This window comes from Oryzias melastigma, linkage group LG9 (genome assembly GCF_002922805.2).
Source record: "Oryzias melastigma strain HK-1 linkage group LG9, ASM292280v2, whole genome shotgun sequence".
Taxonomy (NCBI): domain Eukaryota; kingdom Metazoa; phylum Chordata; class Actinopteri; order Beloniformes; family Adrianichthyidae; genus Oryzias; species Oryzias melastigma.
Window position 1 is genome coordinate 11599159 of NC_050520.1, and position 21136 is coordinate 11620294.

At 42.1% G+C, this 21136-nt stretch overlaps 1 protein-coding gene across 3 annotated transcripts in view; it reads right to left on the minus strand.

The window, feature by feature from the left end:
- The window catches only part of prkg2 (protein kinase cGMP-dependent 2), a 37694-nt gene extending 20656 nt beyond the window's left edge, over positions 1-17038 (minus strand). For 2 of the 3 annotated variants that reach the window (XM_024260101.2, XM_036213722.1), the window contains exons 1-7: positions 16919-17024; positions 16030-16549; positions 5577-5743; positions 3567-3680; positions 2689-2794; positions 2456-2519; positions 901-978 (exon numbers count right to left, since the gene is read on the minus strand). In XM_024260101.2, the coding sequence (XP_024115869.1) occupies positions 901-978; positions 2456-2519; positions 2689-2794; positions 3567-3680; positions 5577-5743; positions 16030-16511 (1011 nt within the window). In that variant the 5' untranslated portion in view covers positions 16512-16549; positions 16919-17024. Of the gene's footprint in view, positions 1-900; positions 979-2455; positions 2520-2688; positions 2795-3566; positions 3681-5576; positions 5744-16029; positions 16550-16918 lie in introns of all 3 variants that reach the window. The other variant, XM_036213723.1, reaches the window with a different exon arrangement.
- Positions 17039-21136: the final 4098 nt, after the last annotated feature.

A 21136-nucleotide genomic window follows, 5' to 3' on the forward strand; every position in this document is an offset into this window, starting at 1 on the left:
TCACAGCTTGTAACAGCTGAGTTAGTTGGGGGTGAGGGTGCTGTTTGACCTTGGTGGCCCCCACTTCCCCTGTTTTTCCTTAGCGACAGGCACTCTCAGGGTTTGTCAGGGGTAGGGGAGGGGGCATTTCCTGTATTAACCACTTTCCTCCCGAAACAGCATGCGCCCCTCCCTGGGGTGTGAGCTCAGAGCTGCTGTTCCACTCTTGCTCACAATGACATGTTGAGAGTCCATTGTGGCCCCCACCCCCTCCTTTGCTCCTGGTGTCAGGTTGTCAGCAGACAGGAGTCTGTTTCATGGAGGCTGGACAATGAAAATCAGCAAAAAACGCTGCAGATGGAAAAAGCATTTAATAACTTTTGTTTTTCTTTAAATCATCATTGTGAGTTTCAGACGTCTGAATCGTGTTGATCTGAAGCCTGGTTCAGGATGTAGACGTATGGAGATAGGAGTTCTGCAGCGCCAGCAGCAGACTTTGAAACTGACTGACATGCAGGACGAACATGAAGACAGACTGGACAGGATTAGGTTTATTGTGAGGAGTCTCTGCATCAAGACAGGGCCAAGACTGCCCTCTCCACAGAAACTTCTTCCAGTTCTGCCAGGGGAAACTCAAGGCGGTCCAGACCAGCTGACAGATCGTCTATGTCCTGGATCTTTCCTGGGACCTCCTCTCTGTGAGTCGAGCCTGGAATACCTCCCCAAGGAGCCATTCAAAGAGCCACCTCAGCTGGCCTGTAGGAGAACAGCAGCTCTAGTCTCAAATCCTCATAGAGGACCGAGCTCCACACTAACTTCAAGAGAGCCCCCCCAGCTGCAGAGGAAACCCTGGACTGTGATGAGTTCATCAGCCTGTGTTTGAGGATCCTGTCCGGGAACAGAGACAGATCTGTGTGTTACCTTTCCTTGTGCGATGATGTAGAAGGTGCTGCCTTCTTCTCCTTCTCGGATGATATACTCCCCCTTGTCGTAGTATTCCTGAGGGGAGAAGAGGGTGGGGGGGGGGATTACAGTTAGAACTGAAATGCTGCATTGATTTCAGAATCGACCCAGTCGGTCTGATTCCTGGTAGCCGGTCCCCGCAGGACAAAAGCTGCAGGTCAGCTGCCAGTGATGCTCTGACAGCCTCGACTCTGGAGCAAGTCGATCCGGTGGGAGTGGGGGTGGGGGACTGATGAGAGGAATTTCAGTGGATGTTTGCTTTTCCTCTGGTACATTAATAAAATCCATTCAAGTTCTCACTCAAAAAGATGAGCTGCTTCTCAGCTAGACTGTCTGAGGTTCCCCTCGTGTTAAGTCCAGCACGCGCCCTAAGCAGAGCCTTGAAGCAGGCTTTATAACAGGCTCATCACTAAGAGGAGGAGGCATTTATTGCTCCCCTGTCAGCAGGTTTCTAGCCAGCAGAGTCTGTCAGTCTCTGCTGGGAAGCTTCCTCAACACCAGAGAAAAGCTAAGTGAAGGATTTTTATCATAGTTACCAATATGGATGTTAAGTTGGTAAATAAGGATCACATCTTTTATGAAGTTTCTGCCAAAAAACCAGAGTCCTAAACCTTTTCCAGGCCACGGAGCGCTTTAATTTTTTATTTTTTTATCTTCCAGTTATTCTTCATTTTTGAGCGTAATGTTTATCTTCATCCTCTGTTAAATTTCTGCAGCTGCTTTAAACGTTATTTCTACACTAGATTTGTTATAGGAACCATTACAATGTGACACACAACGTGCAAAAGATCTATTATGTCTATTTATGAGTCATAATTGAATGAACTATCAGTGTATGTGGACGTGTACAAATTTTCCAAAGTTATGACTAATGACTTTATGGTTATGTTTGATATATATGTATGTTGTTTGTCTCGTTTTTGTGTTATTTTGCTTTGTTTGCTTAAATGAAACCATTTCCAAATCCACACTGGGATTTGAAGAAAGGTTTCCTGGCTGTAAGGCAAGAAGAGTGCTAACCACTACTTCACCGTGCCACCCTCAGAGCAACCAGGAGTAAAAATTGCTGTGTTTATTGTTAAAACTCGTCACAAAAAGAGAATTTTCTCCCGACTTTCATGATGGCTTACGTCCCACTTAGGCCCAGTCAACATGGCCTCTCTGTGTTTACAGAGACACAGGACGTGCAGAGAGCAGAGACAGCACCTGAACTGTGAATGCAGCCCAGACAAGCTACAGACAACCTCTTCCAGGAGAAAGCACTGATTCAGTGTTGACTTGCAATGCTGCTGCAGGAACCTGCAGCCTCTGGTGCACATTAGTGCAGCCTCACACCACAGTCTCAAGAAGCCACTTTTACCTTGTTTGAACATATTTACAGGGCTGTCGGGGGAACAACGTGCAGGTGAAACCAGTGTAGTGGAATGCAATGATATTTTGACAGCAGCTCTCTGAGGGTTGAGCAGTACTGCAGAACAACACAAACCTGCAGGAGTTTGACAGAATAACTCACCACCTCCAGGCAGTCCACTATTTTGCTGAGTTTGTCGTCTGGCAGATTGGCCAAGAGTGAAACACTGTGAGTGAAGAAGAGACACGTGTTACACTCAGATGACATCCATGCGGTCCACACATGGAAACTGTTAACTTTCTTCATCTTTATTCTTATATAATCTTAGCCTGGATTAACTGACAGCTTCATAAATCCCTCTCAGAGAGTATTCACACACACACATGTGGGCTGACCTCCGCAGAAAGTTGCGGTACTGTTCATGTCGGGTCTCTGCTGTCCTCCGCATGATGTTTTGGAAAGCCTCCCGGTCCAAAGCCCATGTCTTGACTTTGTTCACAGCTGTGGATGCAGTACAGACAGCCTCAGGATCAGAACCAGTGTCACTCACCAAGACAGACTTCTCTGAGGAATTCTGGAATTCTATATGTGTCAAAGATTTTATTTTCAGGCTTTGTCTGTTTTTTTCAGATTTGTCTAATTGTAACAGGATATATTTTATGAAGATCAAAATCTTTTGGGTTATTTATAAGTGTATTTTTTATATAAAATAACATAAAGGTAAATGAAGTAGAGTTTTTTTTCTTTTAACATTTAGTTTATTTCGAAGTTGTACAATTCTGACTAAATATATTTTTATGGAGAGTGAAATATTGAAAGTTATTTAGAATAGAATAAAACAGAATAGAATTCAACTTTATTGTCATTGCACATCTCAAGTACACAGCAACAAAATGCAGGTTTAAGTTGATTTATTCTGGAATGATATCCCTTTTATTATTCAAAATTATGTTAAAAAGTTACAGTTTTAACATTTTAAAAATGTAGTTTTAGTGTGTTCAGTAAATGTTTATCTAGTTCGGACCACGTCATAATGTGTGCTCTGGATTTTGGCCTCCTGTGCGACTGACTTTGATACCATGAGCTGCGGCCATGTGGTTGGCTGATTAGAAATTTGCATTAACGAGCAGTTGGACAGGTGTGACTAATCAAGTGGCCCAGGAGTGTATATTTTCATTTGTTTAACTATGTTTTCTCAAAAGAAGCTGATGGTAAAGAAGGACAGAATTTAGAAAAGCTCTCATCAAGTCGTGTGGTTGTGGTGGGAGCTCACCTCGCACAGATGCGGTCCTCGTGCAGTTGTACAGAATAGCTAGCTCTCCAAAGGTGGTCCAGACCGTTATCCATGTCAGCAGCTTGTTGTGCTGAAACACCTCCAGCTTCCCTTCTGCAACATCACACACAGACACACACTTTCCTCCTCATTTGATCAGTTTACTCAGAAATCCTCATCATTATGACATTGATTTCACCAGTTTGACTTCAAAATAAAAGCATATGTCTGTCATCTTGACTTCCAGAGATGTGGGAGAACAAAAATGTCATTTCTTTCATTTCTTCCAGGGTCTTCCTACAACGTTAGGGTTTTGATGATATTGACGTACCACTTTTTGTCCCACTGACCCAAATAATATCGCCCTACAGCTCCTGTCTGACACATCATTCAAGTGGAACTTTATGATGTCTCACAGCCTGAGAGGTTGTGAGAATTATCAAAGATTTTAATGGAAGGGGGGGGCTTAATACTAATCTCCTGCTGTTTCAGTTTGAAGCAGAGCTGGAGACATCATAAACCCACTTGAAGAGAAGTGGTGCAGCAGTGAGTCGTTGCTGCTGTCTGAACAACACTCGACTTTTCTCCATCCAGCAATATTATGTATTTGCATTTTTTTTAATGTAATGGTGTCTGTGAAAGCAGCTGACAAGCCTCAGATATTAGAAAAGTAGAGATCAGCTTTAAAGATTCCATGTTTTTCTTCCAGTCAATCTTTGCTCATGATATTAAAAGTAAATGTAATGCAAACAACTTTGCTCTGTGAACAGTTATTTACTTCTCAAAAGAGAATGTAATTTGATTCAATGTAATTTTTAATTGTTAGCACGATCAATGTAATTCCAGTATATTGTGAAGGAGAAAAGCAGCTTGTTGAGCCGCTTTTCTCCTTCACAATATACTGGAATTACATTGATCGTGTTAATGATTGAAAAGTTACAGTTTATTAAAGATTTTGAGTTTAGGCGTCACCAGTGACCTCTCAGGTGTTAAAGAGTTAAATAGATCCAGGGTGGGACCAGTTGAGCTTCTTTTGAGCTCCACAGTCGCCCCACTCACAGGCTGATAACCCTCAGGTGCGTAAAGGCCAGAGAGACTGCATCTAGAGAACCAGAGAGGACACCTCCACCACTCCAATGAAAATCTTCTTTTTTGGTGTTTTTGACATGTTCTTGTAGCATTTCTCTATTGGTGGAGGACCTATGCCTTAGAATTCACGATTAAAATCCAAACGTGTTGGATCAGAAAACCAGATGCTAGACTAATGACCCACTGACTGAAATGGGCGTGGCCAAGTTTCTCTTCTCCAGTCTGATCCCTTGTGTGCACCCTGGCCCGCTCACCCTTAGGAGTGTGAGAAATGATGAGCTTTTATGTCCTCGTTCAAGCTGGCCTCTGGTGCAAAACTTAGAAACTATAAATATTTTTTTATTTTGTTCAAAAACTGCATCATCATAATTAATAGATGAATAGGATACGATTTAAAAAAAGAAAAGTTATGGTTGGAGAGGGACTTTAAATGAGGTTAACAGATTGACAGATGACACAGAGCCAGCTCTGTCATGACATCACCAATCCTCATTCTGTCACTGACCTTTGTCTTTTAGGAATATCATGGAAGAACAAACAAATGACCCAATAATGTGATAAAAAATAATGGACCACATGATGCAGAAACAGTGTTCTGTTCAGTTTTCTCTGCTTTTTTTTGCAGAAGTTTGATGGTTCTTAATGGGTCGAGCCAGGCTGATGGTCCTTCACAGACCTGAATGTAAAGATGACTTCTGCTGCGCCGCACACTAAAGTATGATGGTGGAGGCATAGTGGTATGGAAAGTTTAATCTATTCATTATGACCTTCTCTGAATGTTTTGATTAAATTCCAGGTATTTCTTACCTGTTATTTCTGAAGCTTAAATAAGTCCTGCTGGGAAATAAGAAGTTTAAATCCAGGCTTTTGTCTGTGTCATTTAATTTCAGAGGTGGGAGATTAAAGCAGAAGTGAACTGACCTGCCAGGACGAACAGATGGTTTCCAGGCTCTCCCTGCTTGATGACACACTCTCCCTGCTGGTAGGTGCGCTCGTACATGCATTCCACCATATCCTTGATCTGCTGCAGCTCCAGCCTCTTCAGGTACTGGTTCTTGTTCAGGGCGTCTGTCAACAGCTTCTTCACACTGCAGAAGGAAGGTTACAGTGTCAGAGTCACATTTCAGACGCAACACAAAATACCTTGCACATTCAGCTGGTGCAAACAATTACAGAATCACAACCACAAGTGTCTCTTTCATGTCATTTCATTCTGATTTTAATCACATTCACAATTTACAACTTCCTTCCTGTGTTCTACTACTTTTTGCATCTATATTTTTCTTTTATTTCTTTAGCATGTTGAAGGTGATAGATGAATGAAATCTTTTTCTCTAAACAACGTATCTGCTCAGTTAAAAAGAGCACATCTTGAATTCTAAAAATGAGTTGTATCATTCTATTCACCACAGAACACATTTTTTTCAATTAAAACAATTCCACATATTTGTTTATTCAATGCTACAAGAGCTTTTTGGAATCTGATTCAACTAAAGGTCTTGGATCAGTTGGACGGGGCAACAGAGTGCTGAAAATTGACCAAACAAAACCAGGTTTAGCTTGGAGAACATCTAAACTGATGAAGTTATAGATCATAGGTCTTGAACATGATGAAAGGCATGTCTTACAGAGGTGCAAGCAAAGATTGACAGAGAGGAAGTGAATTAAAAAAATTATGAAATATTTACAAAACGATGCTGCTCAATGTAAAAAGGTTTCAAAATTAGAGCGGAGCATCATCAGAAGATACAGAGAAACTTGAGAATTGTGAACCACGGACCCACATGTGGTTGTGGGGACCTCAGAGGACTCTGCATATTCATTTGAACATGACCCAGAAGAACCATGGTGTCCTTTGGGTCCAGACTCTTTTCTAATTAACTGTTTCACTATTGTTGTAATAATGAGCATCCAGCATGCCCTGAGCGTGCAGCTTTGTTTCTTCTGACATTACTGTTTTGCACTGTAAAGCTGTCTCCACTAAAGACCTTCTGTGAATGGTCATGAACGGGGGTCTCTTTATGAACGCTTCTGTTCACTGCAGCCATGACAGAGTTGTTCTCATGATGACATGATAGACTGTAGAAAGTTACAACACATTTTAGTGATAACATGAACTACAAGAAAGAGAAAAATGAACGATTTAGCGTTTAAACTTAATGCGGTGGCGAACACCACAGAACATTCCGGTGAGGAATCTGTACATTTTGGGGGTGGATCCTAAAGTATCTGATAATGGCAAAAACAGAGAGATTGAGAAGACTGCAGAAAAGAAGCAGACTATGTACTGGTGGGAAAGGTGAGCGACAAATTAGAAGAACTGGTTTGAGCATCGATCACTGAGCAAAGATAGAAAGGTCTAGGAAAATGATCCACGTGAAAGCCAAGAGGATTTTAGATACGGAGATGATGATGCTTCAAAGACAACAGAAACGTTGACAGCCAGAGCTAACAGAACATAAAACAACGTCTCATCATTTCAATAAATCCTGAAATGTTCATCTGGTGTTGTCTGCATTTCTTGACAGAATTTCCTCCCAAAAAGAACTCATTAGCATCACCATTCTGCCTGTGATGATACATAAAGGCAGATACACAACGTGCACATCCATCTTTGTAAAAGTTTGGATGTTGTTTGCTTTCATGGGTGAAACAAAGACACACTGCAGAGGTCAGCTCTAGGATGATGTCATGAAATGGGCGGCACCCACAAGGAGCGCAAGGCGGAGCCTCAGACATTGAGGCGTCTTACTTGCGGGTGGGAAAAGAGTTGAAAAGATTAACTCATAATTCCTAAATAATTTGTTCTTTAGTGTGAGGGCAGAGCCCACTGCCCCACATTTAGGTTAGGTTCATTTGTTTTATTTCCGTAGTTTTTTGGCAGAATATCTGACATAAACTTATTCTACTTTACACATCAAATAACAAAATTAACTTGATGACCTCTGCACACATTTAGATAACTTGTTTCTGAATGTTAGGACTAGTTCTATTCTTTTGAGTTCTCTGAGGCCTGATGCTGTAGAAGGGGAGGAGCTGAAATACTTCCTGGACACTCCCATTTGAAGATGGAGGGGAAAGACAAACTTTATTCTTTAGCTGGACTTTTGTTTTCTTTTGTTAGAATATGTTTCACTTGTTTGGAAGCATAAGTTTAGTTTTGTTTGTTTGAACTTCTGAATTGCTAGCAAGTTACTTCTTTAGTTAATATTTAATTTTTGAATGTTTGTATTTATGTTTCCCTCCCTACTGTCATTTAGGGTTGGGCACCGATGGGTTCTGATGCGGTTCCGGTGCTACCGCGGTTCTTTTGTTTCGGTTTGGGTTCCCTTTCGGTGCTTATTGCGGTACTTCAGTAATAAAAAATAATGCCTTCATCTTCCTAAATCCAAAGCAGAACGGCTTCAAACAAGCGCAGACTCCCTCCTGCCGTGCAGCTGTGCGCACGTAATATAAAGCATAATATAAAACTCTGTCTTAAATAAACTTAAACGTCCTTGAAATTTTAGCCTGACATTTTATTAAATTAAATCAGGAATGTGGCATTTATTTGCAGTTGTTTTTGGGCAAAAGCAATATTTTATTTCAATAAAATAAGGCGGAAGATAAATGTCAATCACACGGCTGCAAAGCGCAGCAGATGATGACGACCCGCTGTGGTGGTGGGCGGAGCCGAGCCGAGCTTTCTGCTATTAGCAGCCCAACAAGGAGGAAACGATTCATTGTTTCATTTTGGGATGGGGCTCCAGCGTTGTTTAAAAATTGCGGAAACTCCACTATTCACAGCGAAAGTCCCGCCCACCGACGTTGCGGAAGCCGACCATCTCGGCGGTTTTATATGAGCCCGCCCACGAACACAAGAAAGTAAATAGATAGGCTGAATCGTAAAGAATCAGAAGGGAGTACAAGTGATTGACATGTCCACAGACAAATGAAACTTCAATGGAATTTGGAAACGAAATCCGGCACCGTTTGCAGCCGCATCTTTCGGTTTCGGTAGAACCGCGCAAATCATAACGGTTCCTACTTGGAACCGAACTTCAGTGCACAACCCTACTGTCATTGGTCTGATCAGCCATCATAAAACCTCCCTACCGTTTCCTGTTAGGGGGTCAGTTTTGGTTCTGTCGGTTTAAACTTTTGTTCTTGATTTTCTGTGTTACATTTTGTTAAGCTGATCTCATTTTAATTTAGGCCTATGCCTTTTTTGTGTTGGGTGAAATAAAACATCCTTTCTGAAGATCTTTTTTGTCCTGTGGCTCAATCCCCACGAAGCGGTCTATGACATTTAGTGTGACAAAGGTAATATATGATCATATAGTTTACCCTGAAAGGCTAAGAAAAAAATAGTATAGATAAGGGGTCAGCAACCTTTAACAGTAAAAGAGCCATTTGGGCTCGTTTTCTACTGATCTAAACCTAGAAGGAGCCGTAGTCTTACTTTAGACTTTGAGAAATTTGGATTTGCATTCATAACTTTCTGCTTTTTAATATAATGAATTATGTCTATTTTTTGCCACGAACAAAACCCCCCAAAAAAGAAAAAAAAGTAAATCAAATTGTGATTTTTTTTTTTTTTTTTTTACTACGTTTGACAGAAGCTCAAATAACATTTTTTTAAAATAAAAGATGTTGTGTGTCAAACAGGATCATCTCAGTGCAGCTCTGGACAGCTAGTAACCAATGTTGTTCAGCATGAGATCATTTGTGCTTTTAACTCATAAAAGATCAAACTTTTTACCAAAGTTTTGTTTTACATATAAATCTGTTCATTCTGGAGGTAGAGTTGAACAAACAAGACGTCTTCAGGTCAACAGGATGTAAAAACCTACATAGTTTATCATCTATGTGAACCTCAGACATCAGTTTATACATTTATTTTTTCCCCTCTTTGTTTGGTTTTGTTATTTTAGTTTGTGGTTGGATCTTGGTAGTCTTAGTTTTCAGGCTTTGTTTATTTGTTTTCTTTAGGTAGTTTTGGTTAAGCAGCCATTATCAGGAGCTGCTGACTCTGACGGTCGACATGTCTGGATCAGCAGTCTCCATGAATTATTCTGTTTGTCTGAGGAGCCACCATGGAGAGATCAAAGAGACACACGTGGATCTGGGGCTGCAGGTTGTAGGTCTCTGGTTTGGGCCCTCTAAGGTTTAACTTCTTATATTTTTTTGAATTTGGTCATTTTACCTACTTTAAGTGCTGTTATCTGATTGATGTTTTACTTTGAGTAATTGATTATGACCTGTAATTAATTAATCTCCTTTAATTTAACTCAATGATGCCTGTGAAAAACCTCCTTTGCAGGTATTTTCATTCAATTGTAAAATATCAAGATATTAATAAAAAGTGGCTTTATGAAGTTATTTTTATTTCAAAAAAGATTTCTGACCTTTACTTTTACACCAACAAGGGGGGAGGGTCAATCCCATATAATTGATAAAAACAAAAAACAGCTGTCCTCAGACGGAGTATAACAGTGCCTGCAAGCTCATGGAGATGAAGAAGCTCAGACATTCAGAGCAGCTCAGCAAACTGAAGAATGTGAAGCATCAGTTTCTTTTTTTAAAAATGACTGTAATGCTTCAGGATTCTTCAAAACAAATAACAGAGGAGACCTTCCTGAGGCAGAAAAGCTGACAAGTCAAAGATACTGGAGCCGTTCTGAACTGAGGTACCCCCACCTCCACCCCACCCAGCCGCTGTGGTGTGGAGCAGTCTGCAGCCCCACAAACCCACTTCTCAGCCTGAACGGTAAACACTTTGTCTTGTGTGAGAGAATGAGTGTTTGCAGCCATGACTCCTTTCTGACCATGAATCAGGTAAAAGCCTGAAATAATCACAGCTGTCAGAGTTCACTGATGTGCATCTAAACAGCTGCAGCGAGGGGCCGTAAGAAGAAGACATCACTTCCTCCAGGGGGCCGTAAACTAAAGGTCAAGAGACAAAGTTTGACTATAGATCACCTGCAGCGGTCCTCCTCAGAGAAGTGGGTGGCCGGTTTATCTGCTTCAGCGTGTGCAGCAACTCATCACTTTAAGCTTGTATAAACAGACAGTAGATCCATCAAATCCATCCCTTTTCACCTCCCTTCACCTGCTGGGCATTTAGCTAAAACTTTTAGTCGATCACAAGCCGCTCTGCAGCAAACCCTTTCCACTAGTTGGGGTTACATAATCCAGTTTGGGATTATTCCTTCCAGATGTCTCAAACACTGAATGAAATCATTCAGGATCACCACAGAGGAAATGTCTCACAAGTGTTCTTCTTAACACTTTCAGAAGCCAGCTATGTGTTGTGATGGTGAGGACTGTGCACTCTAGTTTTGGATTTTTTTGTGGTATTTCATGGTTCTGTTCACTGTTTTCCTTCAGTCAGACACACCAGGTTTAAGTTGTCAAGTTGGTCCTCATATAAGTCTCTGGTTTTTAGCTCCTCCTTGTCACTCTTCTGTTGCTCTCTCGGTTTGTCATGCTGACACTTTTTTATTAAACATGTTTGTTTCTGTCACCGTCTAGTCCACTCTGAACAGATCCTGCTCTCTTCTGGTGACTATAGGAGACACTCAGCGGTCCGTCTGTGCTACAGCAGAATCGTTCTGCATGTCTGACTACTCCCTGTCCAGCCTCATATTGCCCACAACAGTCCAGGCCTGAGCCCAGATGTTTCACCTCCTTACAGTAGGTGGCGGTAGACACACGTCTCACTGGTTCATCATGAATAAGGGCGTGTGGATGTGCAGAGCAGAAGAAGCTTTTTAGAGCTAAAAGTGCACTTTTATGCCCTGGTTTTTGGTAGGCCTTTTCCTGGATGATTCAGTGACACCCCCCCCCACCACCACCACCACAGACACACACACACACACACACACACACCCTACCACCACTTCAATGAAACAGAAAAGTGTCTGCTAGTCCATTTAGACATGAGTGATTTCCTTCTCATCATCCTGGCTGTAATGTGCAGCAGATGTCTCCTGTCAGATGAGGCAGAATCTACTCTCTGCTGTGGTGTTATGCCATCAGCAGCCTCCCCAGAAAACCGACAGCATGCAGCCATCTGTCAGCAGTTACACAAGAAGCTCCTGCTGACAGAACGTCTCTTACCTGACACAGCAGGTGTAAACCGTGCAAGCATGCACTTGAGTCCATGCAGGCTGTGACAAATGTTCACAGTGGGCGGAGTCAGTACATAATCCTACCCTCTCACAAACAAACAGCTGCTTTTATTTAGCATTAACATTCAGAAGTTGGAAAAGTGCAGATTGATGGATGAACCGTCCTTCTGAGACTAGAGGGCCAATCACATTTGGAGATTTGATTGTTGTAACACTTGAAGCAAGAAATTATTTAACAATGAAGATTCTGTCAGGAATCTCCAATTCATTGTCATCTGAAGAATACTGCTTTCTCTGCTCTGATGTTAAAGCTGTTGATGTTAGCTCACATGAGTAGCTATGAGCACAAAAACCAAACATATGTTCACCACATTAAGAGTTACGAGTTACCTTTATCATGTACGATGCTCAAAACATCACAGAATTGCAGTTTAAAGGGCCTATACCATACAACATCACCCTTTTCGTGCTTTTAAATGTAAAATAGTGTTAATTCCTCAAAAACAAACCCAAAGCATGTTTGATCCATTCACACATCTCTGAGTGTTCCTTTAAAAATATGCACTCTGAGAACCAGCCCCTCCCAATCCAGGAAAATGAGCAGGTCCACACAACAGCTGGGTTTCCATGTCCAAAATGTCCTGGATCAGATCAAAGATCGGATTAGAATAGAACTGTGTACATGAGCCTGAAAAACTTCATCCGATTATAACAAACGTTTCCATGTGCCAGTTGTTTGATTGGAATACATCATGTTGACATGAGCAGAACTGTCTAAAATACCTGAAATAGTTGTAGAAGAAGAACTAGTGAGTTCTTCTGTAAACAAACAAAGATCATGTATAGAGTGAGATGATCCTCTGAACGTGCTTTCATTAATATTAATAATATTTTTAAGTGACTGTTTGCTCATAATTTTTTAAATCCGTGCAGAAATACAGCAATGTACATTTTGCCTGCATGTAAATAAGTTGGAATAACATCAGCCTTTATTTTGTCTGGACGTGACTGGAAACATGAATTCACTGATTTCTTGCACGGTTTGTCTGGACTGTTCGGAGCGCAGAGCGGCATTTCCACATTCAAAAGCCGCCTCCGCCGGCTCACACGGTCCTGAACTCTCAGAGACACGGTTCTCCCGGGAGACACGGACTGCAGAACTGCTGTCTGAAGCTCACAATGAATTAACTGTAACCTGCAATTCTAAATCTATTTTAATTGCAATTAATTTTCACCTAACTATTGCTGTTAAAAGCTTCATTTTGAGACATTTTTTTTCAATAATGATAACACACTTCCATCCTTTATTTTTGTTAATACCATAATCCATGTTGACAAATCTCATTCCACAGTTTACTGTCACGTGATTATCCATCCGCGTACTCCATTAATTTATGATAAACGCTTCCTCCTTCACATAACAGATCTGGTGTGGCAAACTTTTTGACTAGTGGGCTAAAAGGGTTCTAAAACTTGACAGAAGGTCCGGCTCAGGACCAGATGCGTGGAGTGTTTTGGTAATCCATGTCATAAGAGAAAGAAAAAGCATCAAAGCTGATGAAAACCTGTTTTAGCTTTGAACTAATATAGAACGTTTTTGGGGTTTTATTTCAAAACTGTAACTTTTGTTCGTATTTTAGTACCAATTGCAACAATGGTTTGAAGTTCTTCAGGGAAAAACTGTAAACTAAGAGAAATGCTGCGTCCATGTGGTGTTGGGATGATGGGAAAAAGGACTGTCCAACTCGAAAAACACACATAGATGTAAAAAATGGCGATTCTTCCAACATCACAGATATGCAGAATAACTTTTTCACCTGAACAAAGGTCAATGTATTTACAATGTGCCATCAGCGGGGAAACCCCCCAATTATAAGGGACAAAAAGGAAATAAGGATTATTTTTATACATTTTTAATTTTTAGTGGGCCAGATTAAATAGTTTAACGTGCCGCATATAGCCTGGCCAGAGTTTGCCCACCCCCATAACACATCATAGCTGTGGAGTTGTGGACTTGTTGCATTAGTTCTGTGAACAACAACAAAATCGCACGTTGACGACGTGGCAGCAGCAACACGGCGTGCGCCGCTTACACAGCTATACACGAACTTAAGACAAGCTCCTAGAGCAATGTAAGAGTGAAAAAACAACGTTCATGCAAGGAAACAGCTGGAGCTTTGTTTTTTATACCTAAGAACACAACAAAAATCACAGATTAAACATTGGATCAGAGACAAAAAATAATGCACCAATTTTTCTGTAATTAATTAATCACATTAAGTCATGTAACACCCCCAACTATATAATCATATATATGTGGACAGTTTACTCTGGAAAGCTTAGGAAAAGCATTAGGATGTTGAAAAACATCCATAAGGGGGCAGTAGATCCTCAAAACAAACTCATTTTTTTAAACAGAACTTTTTTGGAACTGATAAATATTTCCTTCTGAGCTTCAACATTTCAAAAATATCTTCATCGTCTTACTTCTGTCTATGTTTTACAGGCCCACTCCAATGAAAAATGTGTTTTTGACATGAAAATGTGGCATTTTCTCATGATAAAGGACATGTGTAAAGAAATTAAGATTTAAACTGCATTTCTGAGTATTTCTTTGCTCAAATTAAATTGCTGTAAATCCTGAAAGGATGACAAAATACAGTTGGAAAAAGTAAAATCAGGATGGAATGTTTCTTTTGTTTGAACATGAGTTAAACCTGCGGCTCTGGAGCCACTTGTGGCTCCTTTACTTTCCATAGTGGCTCTCTGACTAACGAAAATTAGAATAATAATATTATGTTTATTCAGATTAGTTAAGATTATTAATGCATGGACTGAGGTGCACCTCAAAGATAAACTATGTAAAGGTTTTTACATCCCTGCTGACTTGGAGAGGTCTCGTTTGCTCTATTCTTTCTCCAGATTGAACAGATTTCAAATACTAAGTAAAAACTCTGATCGTTTATGAGTTTAAATCACATATTATCCTATGCTTTCTAGAACTGAACTGGGATGATCAAGTCTGGCACAAGATGTCTTTTATTTTGAAAGGAAATCATATGAGCTTCTGTCAAACATAAAAAAATATTTTACTTGTTGAGAAAATGCTAGTTTTTCTTTTATGTCTGATTTCATTCATGCCACAAAAGAAACAATTCATATTTAAAAAAAATGCTTTGAAACCAAAGCAGCATTTAAAAAATACTGTAAGACTTAGCAGCTCTTGGGAGGTTTTGATCAATAGAAAACAAGCTCAAACGGCTCTTTTACTGTTAAAGGTTGCAGAACTCTGCCTGATGGATGGATGGATGGATGGATGGATGGATGGATGGATATACTGATGGATGGATGGATGGATGGATGGATGGACAGATGGACGGATGGTTGGATGGATGGATGGATGGATGGATGGATGGATGGATGGATGGGTGGACAGATGGACGGATGGATGGATGGATGGATGGATGGATGGATGGATGGATGGATGGATGGATGGATGGATGGATGGATGGATGGATGGATGGATGGATGGATGGATGGATGGATGGATGGATGGATGGATGGATGGATGGATGGATGGATGGATGGATGGATGGATGGATGGATGGATGGATGGATGGATGGATGGATGGATGGATGGATGGATGGATGGATGGATGGATGGATGGATGGATGGATGGATGGATGGATGGATGGATGGATGGATGGATGGATGGATGGATGGATGGATGGATGGATGGATGGATGGATGGATGGATGGATGGATGGATGGATGGATGGATGGATGGATGGATGGATGGATGGATGGATGGATGGATGGATGGATGGATGGATGGATGGATGGATGGATGGATGGATGGATGGATGGATGGATGGATGGATGGATGGATGGATGAGTGGATGGATGGATGATGGATGGATGGATGGATGGATGGATGGATGGACGGACGGATGGATGGATGGACGGACGGACGGACGGACGGATGGATGGATGGACAGATGGATGGATGGATGGATGGATGGATGGATGGATGGAGAGATTGATGGATGGACTGATTGATGGATGGACAGACAGAAGTTAAATGCTGAAGTGGTCATGATCCCATCTGTTGTAATCCTCATCACTCTCTGATCTCCACACATACAGTTACAGTATTGGATGTGTTGCTCTGGTTGCATGTTTGAAGCTCATCCTTCTGAGCAGAGTGGACTCAGGTGAAGGACAGGTGAGCCCCAAACCAGTTTCCTGAAAAGCGTCTCACCTTGCATCCTTTGGTACCCGGGCTTTCTCAAAGGAGAACTTCTGCGGGCTGCTGGACGTTGGCTCGGCCGACACCCCGGCTTTAGCTCCTTTTCTCCTGTTAGGGGTCTCCTTGGTGCGAACGCTCGGGTTGGGGCTGGTCTTCCTGCTGGCTCTGACAGAAGCGGGTCGAAAAGCTAGCCCGGTTGGAGGTTCGCTCTTCACGGCGTCCTGCAGCATGTTGAGTGTAATGCTCCTGGTGTGAAGCTCCTCGCTCAGCTCAGAAAGAACCTGCGTTTGTTTGTCCAGCTGCTCCTGAAGAGCTTTGATGTGCTGCTCTCTGGCACCAAGCTCCTCATCCTTCATCTTGACCTCTCGCTCCAGTTCCTCCACTCGGACCCTGAGCGAGTCCCGGGTCGGGTGTTTGAGCTGGTCCTTGGTGGAAGCAGCAGCAGAGCCTTCTGTGCTTTTGCAGCACTTGGACTTCATGGAAGCGTTCCCCATGGCTGCTCCTACACAGACAACAGTATCAGACTGAAGGTCTGATGGAGGAGGTGGGATTTCAAAGAAGAGCTTATGAGGAGATGGAAGCAAAGCAGCAGCAACAGCATGTCTGCATGTATTATTCAGGAGGCAGGAAATATTAGGTTACACGGAGACTGAAGGAAATCTGAATAAAACATTGAAAAGCTAGGTTTTTCATTGTGCAGTCTGAAGGATGAAAAGTCCAACCACATCAACACACATGTCCACATGAACACACATGCACGGACACGCACGCGCACACAGCAGCTCTGAAGAACTTTTCTGTATTAAAGGGCTTCTGCGCAGACTCTGTTGCGGCTCTGCGATGCTCACGAGCGCGCGCTTGCAGCCCCGCGTGCACATGAAAGAAAACAACAACACCTCACCTTAAGAGTCAAGTGTCTCCAGGTGAGGACGGATCCCGCTGGAAGGGAGTCTGCGCACGCGGGGGCATTAGCAGAGACACGCGCCACGTCGCATCCTCTCTCCCGGCGCGCGCTGTCTGCTCCCAACACGCGGCTCGGTGCACCTCCTGCGCACGTGACGTCACAACCACCTTTGGTCCGTTGTTTTTGTTTGTTTTCCTGTGATCATTTCAGGACAAAGATGTTCTGAGTTTATACTGACTAAATGGTTCTGTTTTGTTAAACTGTTCAACATTCCTTTCTTTCCTTCATCTCTCCTCTGCTCAGTTACTGTCTGTAGGGAAATCTGATCAGGATCTGCAGGGATTTCCACACTTGTACGTTACTCCACACAACAGAATCATTTAAACTCTAAACATTCACACTTTAACCAACACCTTCACCTCGCTCTGATTTCCTTTCCTCCAGGAGTTTTAGGTTTCAAGCTCTGGCTGCTGACCGAGGATTCATTGGAGAGGAAACTGATCACATTTTTCACAGATAAAAGATGCTGAACGATGTTTACAGCTGGTGTTGTAGATCTGCTGATGTCTTCCTCCTGTCAAAAACCTCTGCACGCTGATGAAGATTCTAAAGAAGATTCTGACGAAGATGATCACTGACGAAGATGATCGCTGATGAAGATCATCACTGATGAAGATCATCACTGATGAAGATGATCACTGATGAAGATGATCACTGATGAAGATGATCACTGATGAAGATGATCACTGATGAAGATGATCACTGACGAAGACGATCAAATGAAGTAGAGTTGAGTGAGCAGCTTGTGGATAAAAGCAGTGTTGTGCCTCCAAAGTAGTAGATCCTAGTTTGTATTTTCCCCTTTTAAAACCAGATTTCGTTTGTGAAAGAAACGTTACCAGGGGATGATATGATTGGTGCAGAGATGGAGTTGTGTTAATGTAATCCTCTTTCAGCTTTGAGCAGATTAACTGGGGGTGAAAGTAGCTTTTGCTGTGTAATATAACAACATTACTGAAAGAAAGATCTTCATTTTTTCTAGAAGTTATTTTTGCTCAAATCAAACTAGCTTCAGTCATATGGAGACTGTTTACTATCGCTAAACTGTCCCAGAATTCCAGCCGGGCTTTAAAAAATGAACAAAGAGTATTAGAGACAAACACAGCAAAAGGTTTGTGATGCATCCATCAGTCATGGGGACGGCTAATGTCTGGACTCTTTCACACCCTGGAATGATTCATCGGTTTTCCTGTGATGAGCAGCCTGGCCTGCAGCAGATTCCATCGACAGCAGCTGGTGACCGAAGCTGATTCATGTGCTGCTGAACACCAATCCAGGTCACTGAACCAGAACCTGACAGGGACCTCAGTCAGTAAAGGCTCTCACAGGGAAGCCCTTCAGCCGACTGTTAGTTCCTCTGGAACATACTCTGCAGCACACATCCTCACTCTGATGACGCTTCACTGCTGCTCTGCATTCAGGTCTGCAGAGCTGGGCTCTTCACCTCCATGATGATGAGCTGGCCTGCAGTCGTAGCTTTCAGAGGAGTTCTGCCTCCACGGCAGCAGGGGGCGGTCTTTGTCTTAGTTTGGGGTAAGATGTTAACCCAGATGCATCTGGGACCTCCTCTGTGCATGTTATGTTAGAAAAACATGGTAATGTTGGCAGAAGGAACATCAGCCAGGACTGTCTCACATCAACAGTTCCGCTAACTACATTTTGACAATAGATGGCAGCAAGTATTTTTTTCTGTCTTTGCTTCTGCTCTGAAACTCCAATCATCAAACCGCCATAAAGCTTATTTTTTATTATGCTTTTAACGTATCACTCAGAAAAAAAAACACATTTAATGGCTTAGCACATTTCAGCATTTCAGATGAGAGGTTTCTTTTCTACCAGCTCATTGGCCCTGTGGTAGAGTGTCTGCCCTGACACTGGAAGGTATTGAGTTCAAAGCAGGTCAATTGAACCAAACTTCTTTTGTAAAACACTTTTCCTTCATATGTAGCACAAAGGCCTTAACAGTAAAACATTTTTCAACAGAGACCTACACACACACAATACCCCCCCCCCCCCACACCCCCACACACATCATAATGAAGCATAAAATGATTCCGAAATAAGATGTGAAATAGAAATCTGTCTTGATAGTTAAGTGTGGAAGTAACATTTTGGGGTTCTTTCCAGATCAGTGAATTACTCCAACAGATGAAAACAGCCCATGAATATATTTAATGTCAGGTTCCGAATGTGGACACAAACACAGAGGCAGATTTTCGCAGAAGGATTACATTTTAATTCTTTTCTTTCTTTTGATAAGTTTCTTTAAGAAGCTGGAAGGCTCGTAGTACTCGAGAGTAGTACACAAAACAATCCGGCAACAAGTGGAAGACAACACAAGCCTTTTAAACTGAAACCAATAATGATACACAGGTGCACCCAATTGGAGAACATATGACCAGGTAGAAAAGGAAAACAAATCAACACACCTAGAAACAGAGGAGGGGAAAACAAAGGTAAAATAGAGACACGATGAAAACCAGCCCCAAACCTCACATTTAAACTTTGTTGTTAATCTCTTAAAATGTTGAAATTTAAGACTTGCTCATTTATTTCCTGTTGGTTATATTTTGCTCAATATTTCAAAAATTATAAAGTTTATGAATATCAAAAAACACAAGCAGCAATGTCCTGGACAAGCTGAATGTTTTGATAATATGATTACTGAAGTCGCTAAAAGTGTGATTGAGTTTTTATGTGCTGAAAAACGCACAGAAGGGAGCAGAGGAATCACTATTGTGTGAATGCTTACTAAGCAATCACATATTAACCTTAAAAAATAGGTATAACCAGTTAAGCAGAATTTAAAAATGAAATTAATTAAAAAGATGAAATAATAAAAACAAAAAAACAATGAATACATGAAATAATTTAAATGTATCAGTTCAGCCACAAGTCTGTAGACATTTCTGTGGGTCATTTCTGTGGGCAAACAGTTGATGTGTCCTCAGTGCCCTTCCTGCCAATTTTAACTGAACCCTTTAGTACACACACCTACCTCTATACCTCTATAAATATACACTATAACACAGAAACACACATGCATCACACAAGGAAGGGTGGACCTTCGACCTTCTGTCCCCTACCCCTTCCCTGGTCGGGGGCGGGGAACCTCGGCCTGGTGGTCTAGTCTCTTGGGTGCCGGTCTCCTGAGCCTGGCGGTCTCCTCTCCACGCCGGGAGTGGGATCCCCGAGATTTAAGATCTAGCAGGGGATCAATCAACATCGAAGCCTGGGGGTGTCCAGGTCTTGGGGGTTCCGGTTCTGGTTCTTGTTCTTAGGAACTGGACCTCTCCAAAAACTCCATCAGCCTGCACTCTCTGTGCTCCTGTTCCTTCCCGCTCTCTGGCTTGGGGGGCCTCTGCGGTGGTCCTGCGGACCCTGGTCTGGGTGTTTGACAAGATTGCCCGGCGGACAGGTTACCTCCGCAGCCCCGTGGTGGGTGTAGGGTGTTCGGGCTGCTGCTGCCTCGGCGAGGGGTCTTGGTGTGGGAACGGCCGGGCGCTCTCCCCCTGTGTACATTCCATCATCATCCACCTCAGCAAAATATAAACACTCACCTGAGCCCAGGTGTCAGCTCACCTGAGCCCAGGTGTCAGCTCACCTGAGCCCAGGTGTCAGCTCACCTTCACATAGTATCCGTGACAGAATGAAAGGCCTTACATGTGTGGGTTTATATGCAGAAGTGTGTGAACTGCGGTTGTATTGTGTACATTTAGACTAGTTTAAATGTGAAGATTATTTTAACCAACAGGTGTGTGTGTAACTACAGAGTGTGTGTAGACAGGCCCCGCCCATTCTAGTTTACTATTTACGCCTGGTTGTTAAAAAATACAGTTTTCTTTTCCTCATCTTAAACCCTTAACAATAGAAATCAATGAATGTCAAACACCGAGAAAGGCTCTGAACTCATCTACCATTCAACACTTGCTTCAAATATTAGCTCGGTTGTCAGCAACGCTGCTTTCCTCTGCGGAGGCCTGAGATCGACTCCTGGCTTCAGAAAGTGATTTTATGCTTAAAAAATAAGAAAAATCTATTATAATATAATTAAAATATATTTTAAGTCTTGAGAATTAAAATTAAATAAATACTTTTTTAGCATAGGCAGCTACCGTTTCTTTTTAGTGTGCAGTGATATCTGTGTGTGCAGGT